At 51.3% G+C, this 19,614-nt stretch overlaps 1 protein-coding gene across 1 annotated transcript in view; it reads right to left on the reverse strand.

The window, feature by feature from the left end:
* Positions 1 to 4,378: 4,378 nt before the first annotated feature.
* The window catches only part of LOC116830887 (bifunctional epoxide hydrolase 2-like), an 83,911-nt gene continuing 68,675 nt past the window's right edge, over positions 4,379 to 19,614 (reverse strand). The window contains exons 13-18 of the mRNA XM_075063565.1: positions 18,282 to 18,327; positions 16,439 to 16,541; positions 15,971 to 16,040; positions 14,890 to 14,970; positions 12,246 to 12,304; positions 4,379 to 5,665 (exon numbers count right to left, since the gene is read on the reverse strand). Of these exons, the coding sequence (XP_074919666.1) occupies positions 5,581 to 5,665; positions 12,246 to 12,304; positions 14,890 to 14,970; positions 15,971 to 16,040; positions 16,439 to 16,541; positions 18,282 to 18,327 (444 nt within the window). The 3' untranslated portion in view covers positions 4,379 to 5,580. The remainder of the gene's footprint in view (positions 5,666 to 12,245; positions 12,305 to 14,889; positions 14,971 to 15,970; positions 16,041 to 16,438; positions 16,542 to 18,281; positions 18,328 to 19,614) is intronic.

A 19,614-nucleotide genomic window follows, 5' to 3' on the forward strand; every position in this document is an offset into this window, starting at 1 on the left:
TCCTGCTTTGGAAAAGAATATTGCTTGTGTCAATCACTTATTGGAAGGCCTTATCTGTGTCCTTCCAGTATTTTCTTAACCACTCTGGTGACCCAGACCTTCGGAAAAGTAGATTAAGGGGGCAGTAAGTAGGTTATTTTAGGGACTCCCCAAAGGCTGTTTTTCAATGAGTTCCTGAACCAGCTCTTTTAAAACTCTTGAATGCAAATTATCTGGACCTGCTAATTTAAAATTCTAACTCTAGTATTTGTGGTTTAACATCCATCTGAGGCAACAGTGGAATAGGAAGACTAGGATCATCATCATATGATATGAATATAGCATCTGCTTTATTTGTACTATTACTGAAAATTCTATCATTTCCGTCTAGTAATGGACCAATAGCATTTTTAAGATTTGTTTTGTTCTTAATATACTTAAACTCCTTCTTATTGTCTTTAACTCTGCAGGCCATAGATTTTTCCTTATGTCCCTTTGCTTCCCTTATCAATTTTCTACAAATCCTAGCTTCTGAGTGATATTCATTTTTAATCAAATTCACCTTTCCTCCATGTGCTATATATAAATTTTAAAATTGTTTATAGCCTTCCACTTCCCTTCTAAACAGGTCAATGTTTTAACCAGTATGGCCTTTTTCCTCAAGTGTGGTATTGGGAGAGGGAGGAGTGGGTTGTGGCTAAATCAGACTGGGAACTCCTTGCCAAAACTTTTCTACTCTTCACCCCAGACAAGGATGGGATCTTCCTCCTGAATGGACTCTTGTCATTTTCCTAAACTGCATTTATTGATCTTCCTCCCAAGCGGGCAGCCAGCTGGCAGCAATCAGCTCTGTATTACACCTGCCTCTGTCTGTGGCTCCTCCAGAAGAGAGGGAGGATCAGCATCATGCAGAGGAACACTGGTGTATGTGAAAGGAAAGGCTTCCATGCACCGCACATCCTTGCTGTGGAAATTCAAGCCCAGCTGTGTTCCTGGCATGAACTCCATGGCTGGTTTGAGAGGACGTCGAATGCTGATTAAACCCCAGCCTTGGATGCTGCATTTCTTCAGCAGAGACTGCAGCTTGCATTGGACTCACATTACAAATGAAGCCCTAACAGCTCTTTCCCTGGTAACTGGGCCAGGCTAGTCCATCAGACAAGCATCTCCAGAGGTAGCTATTGACATCTGCATTAGGGATAAATGACTCGGGGGGGGACGACGTGTGGGCAGAGGTCATCTGTTTAGCTCTGACTCCTCGTCTGCCTTTAAGAGTTTGGATGCTGCAGCACGGTAGCTGCTGTTGAGTGTCCAGGAAAGATTTGTCCCCAGCGCAGAACTTGGGCTGGGGGAGTCCTGGGAACTTGGGAGACAGGTGTATGTTTTCTCCTTTGGGCAGTGAGGCCACACCTGTCTCTAGTTCAACAGATGGAGTATAAAGCTCTTGGCTTTCACAAGTCTGCCCCAAATCCAAACGAGGTTAGAAATGCCTGAAACTCAGTAACATCCGGTGGCTTCTCTGAAATGGGTTGGTGGCTTTTTCTCCAATCATTGTGGCTGGGCGAGCCCATTGTAAAGCCCACAGAGCTGCAGCTAGCACTGAGTGGCAGCCACAGCAGAAGCCATGGAAAGGGAGCCGACCTCCAAAGTTATTTTCTCCTTGGGGAGAGCGGTGCTGGCCTCTTGGATGGTGTGACGAAGTGGGACTGGTTTTAATGTTCCCTCTGAATACTGTGGAGGGGCCTCAGCTCTGGCCGGTCCTCGGTCTCTGTGGCAACTAATGGCCAGGCCCTTCCCCCTGAAAAGGGATGCTAAAGGTGTCTGAGACAGAGAGATTAGGTGACTTCCTGGCCCGGGAAAGAGACAAGGCCCAGAGAGGAGAGGCTGGAGGGGGGCTGGCAGTTTTTTGGTAGCTGGCTGGAAAATGGAGGGGAGGCCTGAGGAGGCCCGGGCCTCCCAGCGGGGCCGTGGCCTCCCCAGGCCCCAGATGGACCTAACTAAGGGGGCTCTTGTTGTCTGTACTGGCAAGACCTGTTTTGGACTGCGTTCCTGTCATCTAATAAATCTCTGTTTTACTGGCTGGCTGAGAGTCATGTCTGACTGTAAGGTGGGGGTGCAGGAGCCTCTGGCTTCCGCAGGACCCCAACTGGGTGGACTCACTGTGGGAAGCACACCGAGGGGCACATGCTGAATGGTATGTGTGAGCTTCCTGCACTGAAGACAGTCTGCTCCGAGGGAGAGGAGGCTCCTCGAAGTCCTGACTGGATTTGTGGGGAGCAGTTCCTGAGCATCGCCCGGGGACTCTGTGACAGACGGGCAGGCAGGGTGTTACCGTTCTACCTCGTCGGTGACACAGCAGCGGGGAGCAATTCCTCCCTGTCTTCTAAACAACCAGCTCCAACAGCTAGTTTCAATGAAAGCTGAGAAGGCCGTTGCCATTCGGGGCAGCCCGAAAGCATTGGCTGAGCAGGGAAAATCCCCTTATTCAAATCCCAGGTGCCCATCACTGACGAGTACCCTACACTGTGGCACAGTCAGAGTGTTAGCAGTCTCCATTTGGGGCAGCACATCACAGGGCTTTGTCATGGCACAGGAATGTCATCAAGGAGCCACTCTCTGTCTGGCCATTTGACACTGGTGTCCCTAGTCTCTGTTAGTCAGAGGGTGGAGCTGGATGGCAGGAGAGAGATCACTTGATCGTTACCTGTTAGGTTCACTCCCTCTGGGGCACCCGGCATTGGCCACCGTTGGCAGACAGGATACAGGGCTGACCCATTATGGCCATTCTGATGTTCTTATGCTGTATCTTGTCTGACTTTCTTTGAGCAGGCCTATCACTTCCAGCGTATTTAGGTTCCCAACTTCCAGGAAAATCAATGGAAATTAGGAGCCTAAATATCTTTGAGGATTTAGGCCTCGACGTCGAAGGTCACCCTGAAGCGACCCAATCTGACATCCCCACGGCTCTGCTCCTCTGACTCTTTGCATAAGGGGTCACTCATCTCCAGCTTACCATGAAAACACTGTTCTTTCGCCTACTTAATATCCCATTGCACCGATGCTAGCAGAATGCAGGCTAAGTGGCCGCTGGGTTTGCCTTCACTAACGAGCTGTAAGTAAAAAGCACAATAATGAAGCTTGCAGACGCTGAGAAACACAGCACAGTTAATACTGGCGCAGGCATTCACAGAACAGAGGACGCCGAGAGCACTTAGAAGCCTGGGAAGAAAAGAGAGAAATGTCTCTACCTGGTGGAACGTACCCAGTCAATAGGGGACAGAGCTGGCGATCAGCAATGCTGACAGAGAGCAACTGCAGAGGTGGACAGTGAATTTTTTTCGCTCTTGTATCCTACTGAAGACGGAGGTCTCTGGATACACCTACACTGCAGTTAGCCATGTGCCTGTTAGAGCGGCGAGACAGACTTGCATGAGCTCTGCTGGAGCTAGCATGCTAAAAAATGGCAGAGTGGTTATAGCAGCTCTGGAAGAGGCTCAGGCTAGCCCCTGCCCCAAGTCCAAGCCCACCCCACCCAGCCCCATTGGGCTGAGCTCGGCTGCTATTTTTAACACGCTAGTGCAAGTCTGCCAGGCTGGACTGCTCACTCGTAGCTGCAGTGTAGACACACCCTGCGCGACTGTGCGGCGCACACACATGCAGGAATAGGAGGGGGCTGCAGTCAGGATTCAGATGCGGTAGCACAGCAGTGAGTGTGGAGCAGGTGACCAGAGGTGTCGGGGTGTTTATGGGACAGGTTGGAGGTGGAAACAAACAAACGGAGAAATTTCTTCACACAACGCACAGTCAACCTGTGGAACTCCTTGCCAGAGGATGTTGTAAACGTCAAGACTATAACAGGGTTCAAAAAAGAACTAGATAAGTTCATAGAGGATAGGTCGATCGATGGTCTATTAGCCAGAATGGGCAGGGATGGTGTCCCGAGCCTGTGCTTGCCAGAAGCTAGGAGTGGGAACCAGGGGATGGATCACTTGATTTCCTGTTCTGTTCATTCCCTCTGAAACACCTGGCATTGGCCACTGTCAGCAGACAGGACACTGGGCTAGATGGACCTTTGGTCTGACCCAGTATGACCGTTCTTGTGTTCTGGGAAGGAGAGCTGAGATCTTGATTCTAGTTGAAAGCTTTGTGTTATTAGTCCCTCCTTTTCAGAGCACAACACTCACTTCAAGAGAACACCCCACCCCATTTTTGGTTGCAGCGAGGCTCCCTTCTAAAAAGGATGTCTCAGGATCTGCGGGGTTATCCATCTGGGTCTATTGTTAACCCCACTTCCAAAAGCACTCAGGGGTGACAATGTACCGCAAACACGCCTTACAAAGAACCTCCACCAGCATGAACATAACCAGGTGCCACCTGGAAGAACACTGGATGCCACGAGATCAGTTCTGGGATTTATTTCAGTTGCTGGTTTACAAAAGATGCTTGAAATAACAAAAGCAGAAGCAAGTTTTCAAAGCAGCATAAAAGAGCTATTAGTATCCTGCCAACCCCCGTATTAAACCCGCAAATGTACGGCTTAAGCTGACAACAAAAGCCCCCATCGCAATGCAAACGAACACTGGTGCCAAGCAAGGCAGTGCTTAGGGCTTGACTAGCTGCTCGCCAGGGTCCAAGGTTTGGGCACGAGGCCAGGTCAGAACTGACATCACTGGTCTCCAGTCTGAACAATGGACATCAGGGGGCGCTAGCTGCTTTCAGGAGATTTCATGGGCCCAAAACTCCTCCCCTCATCTCTTATCGGAAAGGTATTGGCCGTGTCTGAACTAGAAATCAGGCCTTTGTGGTTGGGGGGCCGAGCCAAGCCAAGCCAAACTGAACCCCGAGCGGTGAGTTCGAATGCCAGAGGGGGAAACTTAACCCTACAAAATATTTACAGGGTTTCAGATGAGTGGTTCAGTATCATTAATAACTGAAATAGCTGTAGATGGAGGAGGCACTTGGGAAGTCACCCGTCCCCTCTAAACTTTGCATCCTAGCTTGAAATGTTCAGTCACTGCCTCGCCAGGGAATTTCTCCCCCTCATTCTATTTTTCTGCAGATCACATTATTTGCTAAGTATACGACGACGCTCAGTTTACTGCTCCCTGCACCTCTGAGACTTTGATTTGACCTCCTCATTTGTAAGGAAACGTCGGTGTCTTACACAGGGTGACCAGACAGCAAATGTGAAAAGTCAGGACAGGAGGAGCGGGGTAATAGGAGCCTATATAAGAAAAAAGACCCCAAAATCAGAACTGTCCCTATAAAATCGGGACATCTGGTCACCCTAGTCTGGTCACCCTAGTCTTACATCACAACACATGCAGGAGAACTGCCCCAAATCAGAGCGTCACGCTACAATCCCTCGCTGAGATGCTTGCATTCCGACGCAAGCGCAAAGGAAGGCAGTTTTACAGCTTGATGTGACTAGCTGAGCCCACACTACCCCACCTTTTCCACTGGCTAGCTTGAAAACCAAAACCCAGGGGCAAAACCTAGCTTATCACGAGTGTGATACTGGCAGGGCCCACACCCACGCACAAGCAGCAAGATGCTCCAATGAAGCAGGAAGTTGGAGGTTGAAATCTTCCAAGGGCAAACTCAGAGTTTTGAAATCTTCTGCAGCAAAGAATTGTTGTTAACATCCTCCAGCCACTTAATGAGGATCCTATTCAGAGCAGCTGGGCTGTAAAAACAAAAACACAGCACACTCCATTAAGCTAGGACTGTTCCTTACGGTGCTTTCTCCAGCCCAGCTTTCACGTCCCAAGGAATTAGGCTTCCATCCATTTCCTAGAGAGACTGCTCCATAGCCTGTGCTGCTTTGCTGTTGGGAAATGTTATTTCCCATGAAAAGTTTAGAAGAAAATTATGCTTTTTATTATTAACTGGCAGGTTAACGAGGTGGCATTAATAGGGGGAAAATGCAGGCTGCCAATTAGAAGAGGCTGAGAATTAGATCCCAAAATGCCTTTTTGACTAAACAGAATGTTAATTTTATTGTTCTAATTTTTCAATCAAAACACTGCACCAAGTCCAATGCCCTATGAAGTCTATTACATCAATACTCCCACCTGTATCAACCAAACTTGTAATCTCGGCAAAAACTGAGTTGGACAAAATCTATTCTCCATAAATCCATGTTTACTGGCATTAATTATTACCCTCCTTTCATTCTTTGTTATTAGAATCCTGTATCAGTCACTCCACTGTTTTGCCCAGGATCGATGTCAGGCTGACAAGTTTGAGACCACTTGGGTCATCCCGTTAATCCTTTTGTTCAGACTGTAGAGACTCAGGCTAGAACACAGATCTGCTGGGCTCTGGATAACCGAAGCATCTATGCCACCACATGGCAGTCATGACAGAGCTGCAATCAATGCACTATAAACCCTGGGAGACTAAGGAACACAGGAAGTGCCACCCACAGATGACCTGATTGGTAGCACCTTTTACCGACTTCTGGTTGGTCCAGGTGCACTATTTAAGCATGGAGGGAGTTCCAGGAAGCTGTCTGTGCAAGTTGGTGGTATCCAGTCATCTGCTACAACATAGTCCTCTCTTATTCCCTGCACTGGACCTGGGTATAACCCTTAGCTTGATTCCTGATCCCCGCCGCCAGCTATGATCTCCAGCTAGACTCCTGATCCCTGACTCCGGTTCTGATCTTCAACTTGACTCTTGGTTTCCGATGCCAGCTCTGACCCCCTGGCTTGACCCCTGACTCGCGTTCAAACTATTAGGCCCTACTTCTCCTCCAACCACTAGCCTTGCCTCCTGGTTCTACCCGCTAGGTCAGGCCACCCATATCCCGGTTGTGACACAAGAGCACTCATTGGCCAGCTCTTCTAAAACTCTTGGATGCAAGTTACCTGGAACTGCTAATTTAAAATGTCTAACATTAGGGGCTGCTGTTTAACATCGTCCTGAGTTACTGCTGGCCTGGAAAGAATTTCCTCATCCTGTGATATGGATCCAACATCTGGCTTTTTCCCAGTAGAGAAACACAGGTCCGCATTAACTCACTGACCTTTGTTCTCACTCATCCATGTGGGAATGTGCATGAGAGGAAGTCTGCATCACTCCTCCAGCAAATGCGTATCAGGCCAATGGATCAGCCGAAACAACCCGCTAGACATCTTCAAAGGGGAAGGTGCCTACTGCCTCTCTCTCAGTATGAGCCAATCTGCTTTTGCTCCCACCCATGAAGATACTTGATATTTTATCCAATGGTGGGAAGTGGGCACGTGCATTGACAGATAGGAGGGTGGTGGGCTCGGCTCTGGCAATGCCTGGCAATGGGGCCCAGTGACCTCGGCCAGCATGTGGGGGGAAGCTTGGCCTGTGATTTTTCTTCAAGGATTGAACTGTGAGGCCCGTAAGATGCTCACAGCCCCTGAGGTGGTCAAAAAATGGGTCAGTGAACTGGGCGTTGAAGGCTCCATTAGCTCCTAGATTCTGAACATTCCCTTTTTGGAGACACTCAGGATTCATGCAAAGAGAAGCTGAACATTTGCAGTCATTGGTTGGTGCCCAGATACCATGGTGAGAGGTGCTGCGGAAACACCCAAAACAGATCAAATCAGCTCACCTTGTCCAGCAGTGGCCAACATCAGAGGAAAGCAACAAATTCCAGGTGGGTGATTCCCTTCCGCCCTCCTGAAATTCCCCTTGGATATGGGATTTTTCATTTCCCACCCTACAATGCTGCCTGGTATAGCAGTGCTGCTAAGCAGCTACAGCAGCCCACTCCACCCCGGGGGGCGCGATCAGCAGAGGATGGCAGAGAGGGTGCAAGTGAGGGTTGATGAACTAGTGTTGTGAAGGACACAGAGGACTTTGGGTGAAAGGTGCCAAGTTCAGTAGCAGGATTAAGAACGAGAGAAAGAAGGTGTCTAATTATTTGCTACATCCGCAATTCAACGAGCAGCCCTTTCTTCCCTCCCCGGGACAGGAATGATCTTCCACGTCCTGGGCACATCTTGACAGCAGTCAGTAAAAGAACCATCCAAGAGACAATGTCACTGGGCAAGTGACAGGGCATCGCCCCCAGATGGAGCAAACCCCAAATATTTATTTCCAGTGATAGACACTGATATTGACAGACATCCCTTCTGCTGACTCCAGTCTTAGAGGGTGACAGTGCTGGATAATGTCACCCTTTTGTCTGACAGATGCTGGTATGTTAGAATTACTCACTGGAACATGATCAAAAGGCTGCGTGTTAACTGGCTCAGAGGATCACTTGTCTTTGTTAGCCAATCACACAGTAGCTCTCTCATACAAGTGCTTTTTGACATGTGTTGTAACTAGTTCATGCATGCTGGCTCCAGGATGGCGGGCGGGGCCAGTGACTGAGTGGGCAACAGAGGTTGCATTTAATGCAGTTAGAGAAATGTCAGCATGGAACCTCAGCCTTTAAATCACGTTTCTAATTGCAATTTAAAAACAGCTCTTTCTAGTAAAAATGGTGAGAGCTGCTAACTCAGCAAAGAGTCAACACTCTTCACAACAAGTGCTTGTGGACTGAATGGAGTTAGGGTTTCTCAGAGAATTCAAGGCTTCCTGGCTCCTTCTCCTATGCTCAGACCAATGGATTTCATATCTATTTGCTCGCATGCACCCATATGGAGTATCACACCTCCGTATGCTTGAATTCTAACATGACTAGACCTCTGCAGTGACCTGTCTGGGGCTTGACGCAAGCCAATTCATCTCTCTTTGCTTCCGGTGCCTTATCTGTGGAATGAAGATGATACTGTCTATCACACGGGGTGTTGGGAGCAGAGACTAATTAGTCTTTGAAAGAGGAAAACGCTGGGTGAATGCTGTAACTCTTCAGTGATGCACCATCACATAATGCTTATGGACCCAATTCTGTCCTGTACCCAAGTGGAACTGCCTTGACTTGAATGGAGTTACCCCAGCTTTACACCAAACGGAGCTAAGACGACAAATCAGGTTCAGTGAGACCAGCTGGGAAAATCAGATGGGATCCAAATTCTCCCAAAATTTAGGGAGCGTTTAGATCCCCTGGCAAAATAATTCAAACCGCCGGGAGGGAGAGAGAGAGGGAAATGGAAGAAGCTCTTCAAGCCATTCCAACAGTCATGCAGACAACTTACAAACCCTCTACTGGTTCTTTTCAAGGTGATCTCTGCTTAACATCCTTCTCTGGCAACATCAATGCTCTCTGGGTCTGTCAATGGGAGGCGCTCCATTCGGCTTTCGATCAGGCCCTCTCACCTCACGTACAAATTGTTACGTGGTTTAATACAAAATGCTACAGTCTAGTTCTGGCTGAGGAGCCGTTTCCATTACAAACCCGCTACGCAGGCAGCCGGTGCATGCCGAGATAGATGCGAGCCTGTTCTGTTACTTTCTCTTAGCACGTGTAACATTATTCAGCACTGATCTCTTTCCAGCCTTTGGACAGTCTAACGACTCCGTCCTTTACTGCACTCAGCATTCTTAACACTGGCATTCAGACCCTATAAAGCCAGGAGAATATTCCGCCTTGCAATTTAGTTGATGAGATTTTCTATATCTTGTAAAACAGCAGAAATCGAGTCTGATTCAAGCGGCGCTGCAGAGATTCATCTATCAGCCATTAGTATTTATCATATTACACTTGCACTTTACAGAAATCCAATTGCTCTTGCTGACTTAACTGCCTTTCACTCTATCTGCTGTTTTATAGCTCCTCTGCCATTCAGGCAGACCCGGGATTTAATTCCAGGAGTCATGGCTGAGCAGTCAGTGAGGGGTTATTTCCCAAGGAGCCTCTATGGAGTGTTCTCTCTCTCTCTCTCTCTCTCTCTCTCTGAGGTGCAGAGGAGGTTTGGGGGCATGAAGAAGGGGTATGTGTGTAATTTGGGAGGATGGATCCTTTCTGCAGGGCTAAACTATAGAAGTGAAACAGAACAGAGACTTGCATAGACAGAGACCTGGGGGTGTGGGGGTTTCACCCCCTGGCTGATGGTCAAGTGTAAAGGAATCTCAGCTGTGTCATTTCTTTTCCAACTATATGAAAAAGGTTTAATTTAAAGAAAGGGTGGAGCCTTCTTTAATTTACACGTCCCCCCACCCCACTGTTGGTTTCTATTTGCCTTTTCAAATACCTGCATTGTCCTGCTAGAAGTCAGCAACAGCTAAGGGGAAGGGGAAGGGAGAGGTGGTGATATAGTTAGCACTTCTTACACATCCCAAGCGATGGTGCTCCCCCAATTCCCCTTGGCAGACAGCTTCTCAAACTCCTTGTCAGAAAGGATGGGCCAGCGGTTAGGGTGTTCGGCAGAGACTTGAGTTCAGTTCAACTCTGACTGCCTGTGTGATCTTGGGCAAGTCACTTAGCCTCGCTGTGCCTCGGTTTGCCCATCTGTAAAATGGAGATACTAGTGACGCCCTCCCTCCCAGGGGTGTGTTTGTGACAGAGTGAAGTGTCACATGGTGGGAGGGAGAGAAGGAAAAAAGCAGCTGACTCAAAATATCCAGTCCTCTCAGAGACTGCTGGAAGTGTGTGTGTGTGTGTGTGTGTGTGTGTGTATTATCGGGGAGGGGGGAGGTGCCTGGGCCTACACAAATCAGACCCAGTTCCTTGCAAGAGGGGGAGAAGGATGAGGAAGGATGCACTCAAGCAGAGCCTAGGGGAAAAAGAGGGCCAGAAACAGGCAGGGGTAGAAGAAAAGACCAGCACCTGCTGGGGAAAACGTACTGGGTTTGGGGCGCAGCCTAGGACCTGCCTCCCCTGGAAACTGAGGCCTTGCCATAGAGGGAAGAGAACTAGAGACCTCAGGTGTAGATGAGGATACATTAAATAGTGACTCAGCCCTTTTGATTAGCGTTAGTAGCTCAATGACTCTCTGAACTCCCTGGGGCTGGAGAGCATCTGCCATTCACACTGCTCGTGACCGGGGTGCTCAGACGCTCCGGCAGAAGAGGCCCCATAAGGACCATAGAATGTATAGGTTGAACTTTGACTAACTTTTGCCTTTTCCTAATTCCCCCCCATGACTCTGGCTCAGGACCGCTTGCCTCACCATGCACAGTTCCCTTCCCCCTCCAGTGCCCCGAAGATGGTGCCAGTAATGGCCTCTCTGTGAGCCGCGCGCACTTAGCTGTTCTAATCTGTTCTCGTGAAACAATCCCTCCCGGCCCAGCTCCTCTTCTCTGCTAATTACTTGTGCTGGAATAATGGCCAGCTGATGACATGGGCTAAGCTAATGAGGCTGCTTTAACAGAGCTCATAAAAACACCAGACACCCCAACGGGCTGGATCGCACAGTTCTGTACACAATTGCAAGCTGCCGGAGGACAGGCTCAGAAGCTGCAGCACAGTATTGCAGGGAGCTCGGACGGCACATGAGGTGCCGGGGATCCCGGGGGATCACCCCGCATGGCACGACTGGGGCTGTAAGGAACTCTCTTGTTAGCAGGTGGCAGGACATGCATTTGGGGTTGTATCCCAACAGTCTCCATGCAGACCGAATCTCCACTGACCTCACTGGGGGATTTTGCCTGAACAAGCGCTGCAGCAGCTGGCTGGGTGGGGGCAGCCCAGGGGGTCTCAAACTGGGAGTCTTGCTGTGTGAAAGTGGTCACCAGTAAAAAAGTTTGAGAGCCACTGGGGTAGCTCCTCCGAATTCTTGGGCTGGGCTATGGGATGAAAATGAATCAGGAGCTGCGTCGCGGCCCCGGGGGATAATGCTGGCATAGAGGAAGGCTGGGTTATGCGCATATGTATTGGCCTAATTCAGGGAGGTGCTGAGCCACCCTGGCTCCCTCTGAAGTCAGTGGAAGCTGGGGGTGCTTGGCCCACTGAAAATCAGAGCCAAATATGCAGTCATCTGCCATGAGCCATTTGGTCTGATCCCTCCAGCACAGGCCAATACTGGAGGCTACAGAGAAAGTGTTAAAAGTCACTAAGCCATTTAGCTAATTGCGCAAGCCTTCATCATCGGGCGCGGAGTGGGGGGGAGATAATCCGTGGTGATCCCTGTGGGCAAATCAGTTCACAGACCAGACACGAGCTGACTGCCCTTCCCAGCTTCGCTTGCAGTGCTGACCCAGCTGAGCCTTTAGCAAACGCCAGCCGCGGCACCCCACTCCCTCGCCGCGCATATTCAGACTTGCTAACGGCTCACTCCGTGCATCCAGGGTGCTGGAGTAAGAGCCGGCTGCCAAGCAGCGCTTAGTCAGGCCCCAGCGGCTGACGATGACAGGACTTTAAAACGCCAACCAACCCGCCCCCGCTGTGCACGCGATACCTTTCCATCTGAGTCCAGTGTCCGCACTCTTCAATGTGGCCTCGGGTCAGCTGAGGAATCTGGAGAGATGCACAAGAACAGTGAGACTCTGTTTCACTCCAAAGAGGCTGCCGGGCCTCTCAAAGGTACAGAGGCCTTTAGGAAAGGTTGCTGCTTAGCACCTGCCATATCGGATCAGCCCCATCGAGCCTGGCACCACAACCCCAGCGCTGGACAATTCCTGATGCTTGAGAGGAAGGTCAACTCCCCGCCTAGGCGTGTGGCACTATCCCTGCGCTAGAAGAGCATTCGCCCTGACCCTGGCACATGGCCTAAGCATGAGGTGTTGATCCCCTTCTCGACTCCTCGGCAGCACAGCTCGTGGGACTGATGTAGCTCGTCAGTCAAGCGGCTGTTCGGGCCTCTGCTATGGTGAACTCCCCACGGTTTGTTCACGTATAAGGCACGACACTTACGAGGGATTCGTTCAGCTGGGATGGAGTCTGAGGGAACCAATGTCAGCCAATGACACTGGATATCCTGGCCGCTGGGTACCGGTGACGCCATGCGGGCAGTTGTCTTATCAGAGTGTCAAGTATCAGAGGGGAGCCATATTAGTCTGGATCTGTAAAAGCAGCAAAAAATCCTGTGGCACTTATAGAGCTAACAGACGTTTTGGAGCATGAGCTTTCGGGGTGGTCCCACTTTGTCAAGGGCTTTATGGGACATTTCCAGGGAGGTATATATCTATAAGCTAGCAGCAAGCTAGAGATAACGAGGTGTTCCTCAGAGAGTGGAGCCCCTGTCTCTAGCAGCGTGAGGTGTGAAACCAGGCGGAGAAACTACTTTTGTGTTGAGCAAAGCCATCCAGTTCTTTGTCAGTGCTGACTGATGGTGTCACATCTGCGATGGAACTGAGCTCAGCAGTGTTTCTTTGAACTCTGGTCCTGAAGTTTTTTTGGCAGGCATGGCCCCTTCAGATTGCTATTTGTTGCCAGGGAGTTGTAGTGCTAGTCCTACAGGTTTTGTCTATTGCCTTCCTAATATTCTGATTTGTGTCCATTCCCTTTTTCCATCAGAGATGTCCAGTGTGGCGATTGTCTACGCAGCAGAGGGCTGCTGCATATGATGTGGTGATATTCATTGGTGGATGTGCAGGTGAATGAACGGTGATGGTGTGGCTGATCTGGTTAGGTTCATGGTGGGGTGGAAGCTGTTGAAATCGTGGTGAATTTTCCAGAGTCTCCTTCCCATGGGTCCAGTGATGAAGATCATCAATGTAGCGTAGGTAGAGAAGGGAGTGAGTGGACAGAGCTTGAGAAGCGTTCTTCCAGGTGGCCATAAAAAATTGGCTATTGTGGGCCATGCGGGTGCCATACAGCTGCACTGATCTGGAGATTATATTGTCATCAAATTTGAATAGTGTGTATGAGGGATAAAGGCACAGAGCTCAGCAACCAGTTGTGCTGTGCATCATCAGGGATACTGTTCCTGACAGCTTGTGTTGGGATGTTGTGTAAAAGAGCCCTCTACATCCATGTGGCTAGGATCAGTTTTCTGGAAGGTCACCAATGCACTGTAGTTTCCTCAGGAAATCAGTGGTGTCATGAGATAGCTGGAGTGCTGGTGCATAGGTCTGAATAGAGAAGTGATGGCACATTAACACACCTATATTCGAAACCTACCGACCGCTATGCCTACCTCATGCCTTCCAGCTTCCATCCCGGGCACACCACACGATCTCATCTACAGGCAAGCACTGAGGCAACCTGTCGTTCTACCCCTCAGACAGAGGACCAACACCTACAAATCTCCACCAAGCATTCTAAAACTACATACCCCCATTGGAGAATAAGGGAACAGATCAACAGGCCAGCGTTGTTCCAGAAGCCTCCTGCTGCAAGACAAACCAAGAAGAAACCAAGGACTCCACTGGCCGTCACATACAGTCCCAGCTAAAACCCCTCCAACGCATCACAGGGATCTACAACACATTCCTGGACAATGATCCACACTTTACAGGCTTGGTGGCAGGCCAATCCTCGCCCACGCAACCTGCCACCCTGAAACATTCTCACCAGTACTGCACACACACCATAGTACTCTACTCAGGAACCAATCATGCAACAACCTCGAGACAACTCTGCCACTATCTACACCCAGCAACACCATCACAGACCTAACCAGAACAGCCACCCATCACGGTTCATTCCCTGGCACCAATATACAAAAACTGTAGGAGAACACTTCAACCTCCCTGGCACACAATAGCAGTCTTGAGGTGGCCATGCCTGCAGCAAAAAACTTCAGGACCAGAGTCAAAGAGAAACTGCTGAGCTTCGTTCATCTGCAAATTTGACACCATCAGCTCAGGACTGAACAAAGAACTGTGAATGGCTTGCCAACTGCAGAACCGTTTCTCCTCTTTGGTTTTCACATCCTCAGCTGGCTAGAACAGGGGCCCATCTCCCTGATGGAACTAACCTCGTTATCTCTAGCTTGCTTCTTGCTTGCATATATATACCTGCCCCTGGAAATTTCCACTACATGCATCTGACGAAGTGGGTATTCACCCACGAAAGCTCATGCTCCAAACGTCTGTTAGTCTATAAGGTGCCACAGGATTCTCTGCTGCTTGTCAGGGTGGATGATGCTGATCACTTACCCACTCCTCCATGCCTTTACTCAGATTAGAATGGAGAAAAAAGTCCTTCCCCGCAGCAACCATCAAAGCCGGGACCAGGATCTGCAGGGGGTAAAGACAGGGGTAGGAAATGAGATGCCCCCAGATCAAATCCGCTCTGCAAACAGTCTCCTTCCCCGGGGGGTAGCGCTCACTAGCCATTCCCATCGGTGCCGAGTGGAGCAGACTCGCGTAGAATCCATGGGAGTGCGGTGGACGTAGACACCCCCACCAGGTGATGATGCGCTGCCCAAAGGCCATGTACAACACTGCACATGACACCCCTGCAGACAGGGAGCCCCGGGGCTTGTTGCAATTGCTCCTTGGCAGATAACCACACTTGAATTTCAACCCTTTATCCAGTGTATGGAGAGTATGGGCGGCGCATGAACCCCCCCTTCGGGGAGGCTGGTCCCCCAGCCACACCCCTTCCGCCTGAGGCCCTGCCTCCCACCTACCAGAGCCCCAGCTGCCCCCACCACTGCCACACTGCCATGAGGGCGAGAGAGAGTGGCGGATGGTGGACTCTGGGTGACAGGGATTTCAGCCCTCCACAGCCCCATACTCCTGCCCTCCAGAAACTTTTCCTTTCTTGTGTGGAAAGGAGGCCCTGGGGGAATAGGCACAATGTTACTAGAGGCTGAGAAGAAACCAGTTGCCAGTTCACTCCATGGGATGTGCTGAGTGGGTATGTGTCAATCCCAACTGCGGGACAACCCACAGGGTCCCCAGGCCAGGCTCCCACATGGGGTACCACGAAGGGCACCCTGCCCTTTGCCAACACTTTGCCTCAGACAGAGAACACAGACATTCCAGATGCCGGATCACAACGCTCCCACACGCCTAGAGGAGGACAGACAGACGAGCCTAAAGTCTGTTACCAAGCTACTGTTCGTTCTGCTCCAGGGAACTAAGGCACCGTGGGCTGCTCTCAGCACCTTCCCTCATCTGCGAGTGGCCCAGGGCTCGGGCTGGAGAACGTTAACCTAGCTCCTGTCCCTGCTCTGAGATCCGAGCCCAGAGACAGCCGCCAAGTGACAGCCGTGCTAGGATCCGCTCTCACCTTCCTGTCTTTCGCAGAGAGGCTCCACTGCCAGTTGGCTCGCATGTTCCGGTACCAGTTCAATGGTCTCCTAAGGGTGAGAGAAAGGGGGGAGGGGTGTAAATCCTTAGTGGGATCCCCGAGAAGTTCTCGGGCACTGCGTTCCGTGGGGAGGCGCAGCTGAACCAGGGGCCAAGATTTTGGCTGAGTTGGTATTTCCTTGCGATCCCAGGGCAGACCCCCGAGCCCTCAGCTGGGCCTTCTATGGTGGCTCATTTTAGGCTCTCCATGGGCACGAGCGCCACATACCTGCCTCCAAACAGTGGGGAGATTCTCCAGAGCCCCATGCAGGGGAGGGAGTAGTTGGTTTGCAACTGACCCAGCCAAAGGCCTTGTAACAACGTCTCTGGGAATATCCCCGGCAGAGCCGACGTTACCTCCCTCTCGCCAGCCCCAGACTCCTGCTTCACTCTTTAGCTAAGCTTTTACCTGAAGCCAGACTTTTTAAACTGCTGGATGAAGTACTGGAGATCCGCTCCCGCTAGGATCTGGCTTGGAGGTGGATCTTCCAGCATGCCAGCCAGAAGCCCTCCTGCCGAGAGAGAGACAGAGAGAAAGAGAGAGAGTAAGAACATCTGCTAGGCAGGATCAGCTACATATGACCTCGAGTCCGTGGCCCCGACAAAGGACTAAGGGCTTGCACAGGGCCTCTGCAGACTCCCTGCCCCTCTCTCCGTGCTCAGTTTTAAAGCCGGGTGCTGCTCTGTTTTAGGCTGAGATGGGGAGCCCTGTGGTGACGGGTGGATGGCGTGTGACTTTCAAGCCGGCCCAGGAGTTCAGGCTCCTCATTTAAGCGGCTATAGGAGCGGCCTCCTCTCCAGCGGTGCTTGACAGCTGCAGCTCCCATTGAGGGGCTCAGTGCCCGTGACGGCAACACCGGTTATTTAGGCACTTAAATGTGGATTTAGGGTCCTCGACTTTATGCACCAGGGCTTGTGATGTTCGGCCCAACGGCTACAGGGGCAGTGGGACAGAGGCCCAGTGGTGCCGGCTGGCAAAGGGTTCCCTGGTCTGTAACGGCAACGCCCAACAGGCCTGACAAACTCACTACACCCCCCACCCCACTTTCACAGAATGTATCCGTACCAGGGGTCACAGGCAGCCCGGGTGTGGCTAGAGGAGAACACGGCACTGGCAGAACTCACAGTGTGACGTTAAACCAATACGGTGAAACTGGTCCAAAAGGCTGGGCCCATACGCCTAGTTTGCTGAGAGTCTCGTTTCTTTCGATGGGAGATGCCTTTATTTCAGTTTTGCTTGAGTGACTCGAGAATAGGTTTCAGCTACACTCAGGTAAGCTGAAATCCACACCGAGGCTGGTTTTCAAGCCAACTTCAAGTCCTGCCAGGGCATCTTTCTCCTTTAGACCGGCCCTCGGTGCCCAGAGTACAACGCTGCAGCCCTGGGCATAGGCCACCCCTCCAGCTCTCCTGGAGGTTTCTACAGGGTCCGCGCCTCCAGCTGGAGCTGCCCAATGAATGCTTATCGCTGCTTCTATTTATAGCGCCTTTCTGCAGCATGCATCGTGGGTGATTTGATTAGAACGTGCTGCATAAGTGGATTTGCAAGAAAGGGAAGAAACTCAAGGAGGGAGAGAAGAGTTTCAAAGCGAGGCCTTCAGGGGCTCTGGTTAACATTCAGCCGCTCCAGGCCATTCCACTGGCTGAGGCGTCCCTCCTGCTGCCCAGCTTTTAATTAAAGGGACAGCATCAAGGGTGTTTCTCAGAATGGCTCATATTTCACTACACCCACCCTCGCCTAGTGCATGATCTACCCAAAGCAGCTTGCAAAGAAAAGCTATTTCTTTCTTAATACCAGCCTCTCTCCCCCAAGCCTTGGGCTGCACACGCTGGGGTGTTATTGTAGAGTTGCCCTGTTATGGGACAATTGAGCACTTCTTTTTATCTACCCCTCTGTACACTCTCTCTTTCTCCTCCATCTCCTTCTGTCATGGCCCTGGACTTCCTTACGTCTAATGGATAACCCTACAATAACATACCTGCGTGTGCAGCCCAACCCTCGCGAGCAACCCAATCCTTTGTTATTGTAGGGTTACATGTGAAGTCCGGTCTGTTCACGTTTGGAGTGGAGTGGAGAGAGCCAGGGAGTAGCTCAGTAGTAGGCGCCCCTCCCGCGCCCCCCCCCCGCCCCCCAAGTATTTGAAACGTCATTGATGAGAGAGATCTGCCTGCGCCACTAACGACAAGGCTGGGAGATAACTGGGGAACAGGGCGACAAATCCCTTCCCACCTGGGCCGTTTCATACCCTTACCTCGCTCCCGGACGTTGGCGATGTTGAGTGGAACAGGCAGCTCATCCTGCGAGGGAAACAGCTCTAATTAACTGGACGTGATTAACTCCCAGGGCTGCCAGCCAGAAGGGAACTCGGAGAAAAGCCATGGGAACAATCACAGGGCACCGGGGACTGACACAGGGGGTTGGATTAACAAAGCGATGTGCATCTAGCTTGGCTGAGCAGTAATCAAGGTCCGCGGGTGGGGAGGGAGAGGGCATACGAACAGGACCATAAATAGTTGAAGTGACCCAAGAGGCTACAGAGCAATGGGCTGAAATTCACAAAAGTTGGGAAAAGCTCCGGGGACAGCGAGGTGGATCTGCCTGGGGAACAGACTCTCTGGGGCGGGGTGGACGCCCCTGCACTGGTATGTTCCACACTGGCCCTAGGGAACATGGTGTAGGAACAATCCTCCCTCAGGACTCTGACCCCACATCTCTGGCTCCTATAGTTCTATGGGCCAGACTGTGACTCGGAGGTGAGCACGGGAGGCATGCTGGGAGTAGGAGGGGCCACAGGGAGGATGCAGGACTGCTCCGCCCCGGCAGGCTGACATTAAAGATGGGGCCCTGTCCAGCTTGTTTTGACTTTACTAGGGCAGAAAAATCCCAACCGCTCTTTTTCCAGCTCTTTTCCCCAGCGATTCCATAACACATTCACGCAGAGGCCAGGTTATGCAGCCTTGCTCCTCGTTAAAGCCGTTGGCCCCATCTCCTCCCAGGGCCCCTGGACAGGAAGCTAACGAGCCTGGAAACGTACTGTTATTGGTTAACTGCCCAGCCGTTCGGGGAAGGGCTCCACCGAGCCGACACGGTGTTGCGGGGCGGCTGCAGGGATGGGGCAGGCCAGGCTGTGGAATGGTTCCCCAAAGCTCCATATGAAGGCGCTTTTGGGCCTGCAGCAGGACCAGGCCTCCTCTGTGCTCTGCTACCAAGCACGGCCCCTGGGGAAGGGGCTTGTTGGGGCCTTCCAAAGCCAGGAGCTGACAGACCAAAGCGGCGCAGGATTTGCACCAAGCACACGGGGGCTGGTGCAAAATGTAATGAGGCTGCTTGGATTGTAGGACCTGGCCCAGTCCTATGCAGACCATGCCCAGTCCTGCCCAGGGCTTCGCTCGCCCGGCTGGCTCAGAGCAGACACTGCCGAGAGTTCTAACCCAGACAGCCCCAAGCGGCACCAGACGCTGTGTCTGGGGCGAAGGAGGATCCCAGGCACTTGCAAGGGGGCTCAAGCGCCCCACACTGCTGCTGGAACACTCGCTCTCCGCGGGGACAGCAAACACACGTTACTTGACACCTGAACCCCGATG

Source organism: Chelonoidis abingdonii, chromosome 3 (assembly GCF_003597395.2).
Source record: "Chelonoidis abingdonii isolate Lonesome George chromosome 3, CheloAbing_2.0, whole genome shotgun sequence".
In the NCBI taxonomy this organism is placed as follows: domain Eukaryota; kingdom Metazoa; phylum Chordata; order Testudines; family Testudinidae; genus Chelonoidis; species Chelonoidis abingdonii.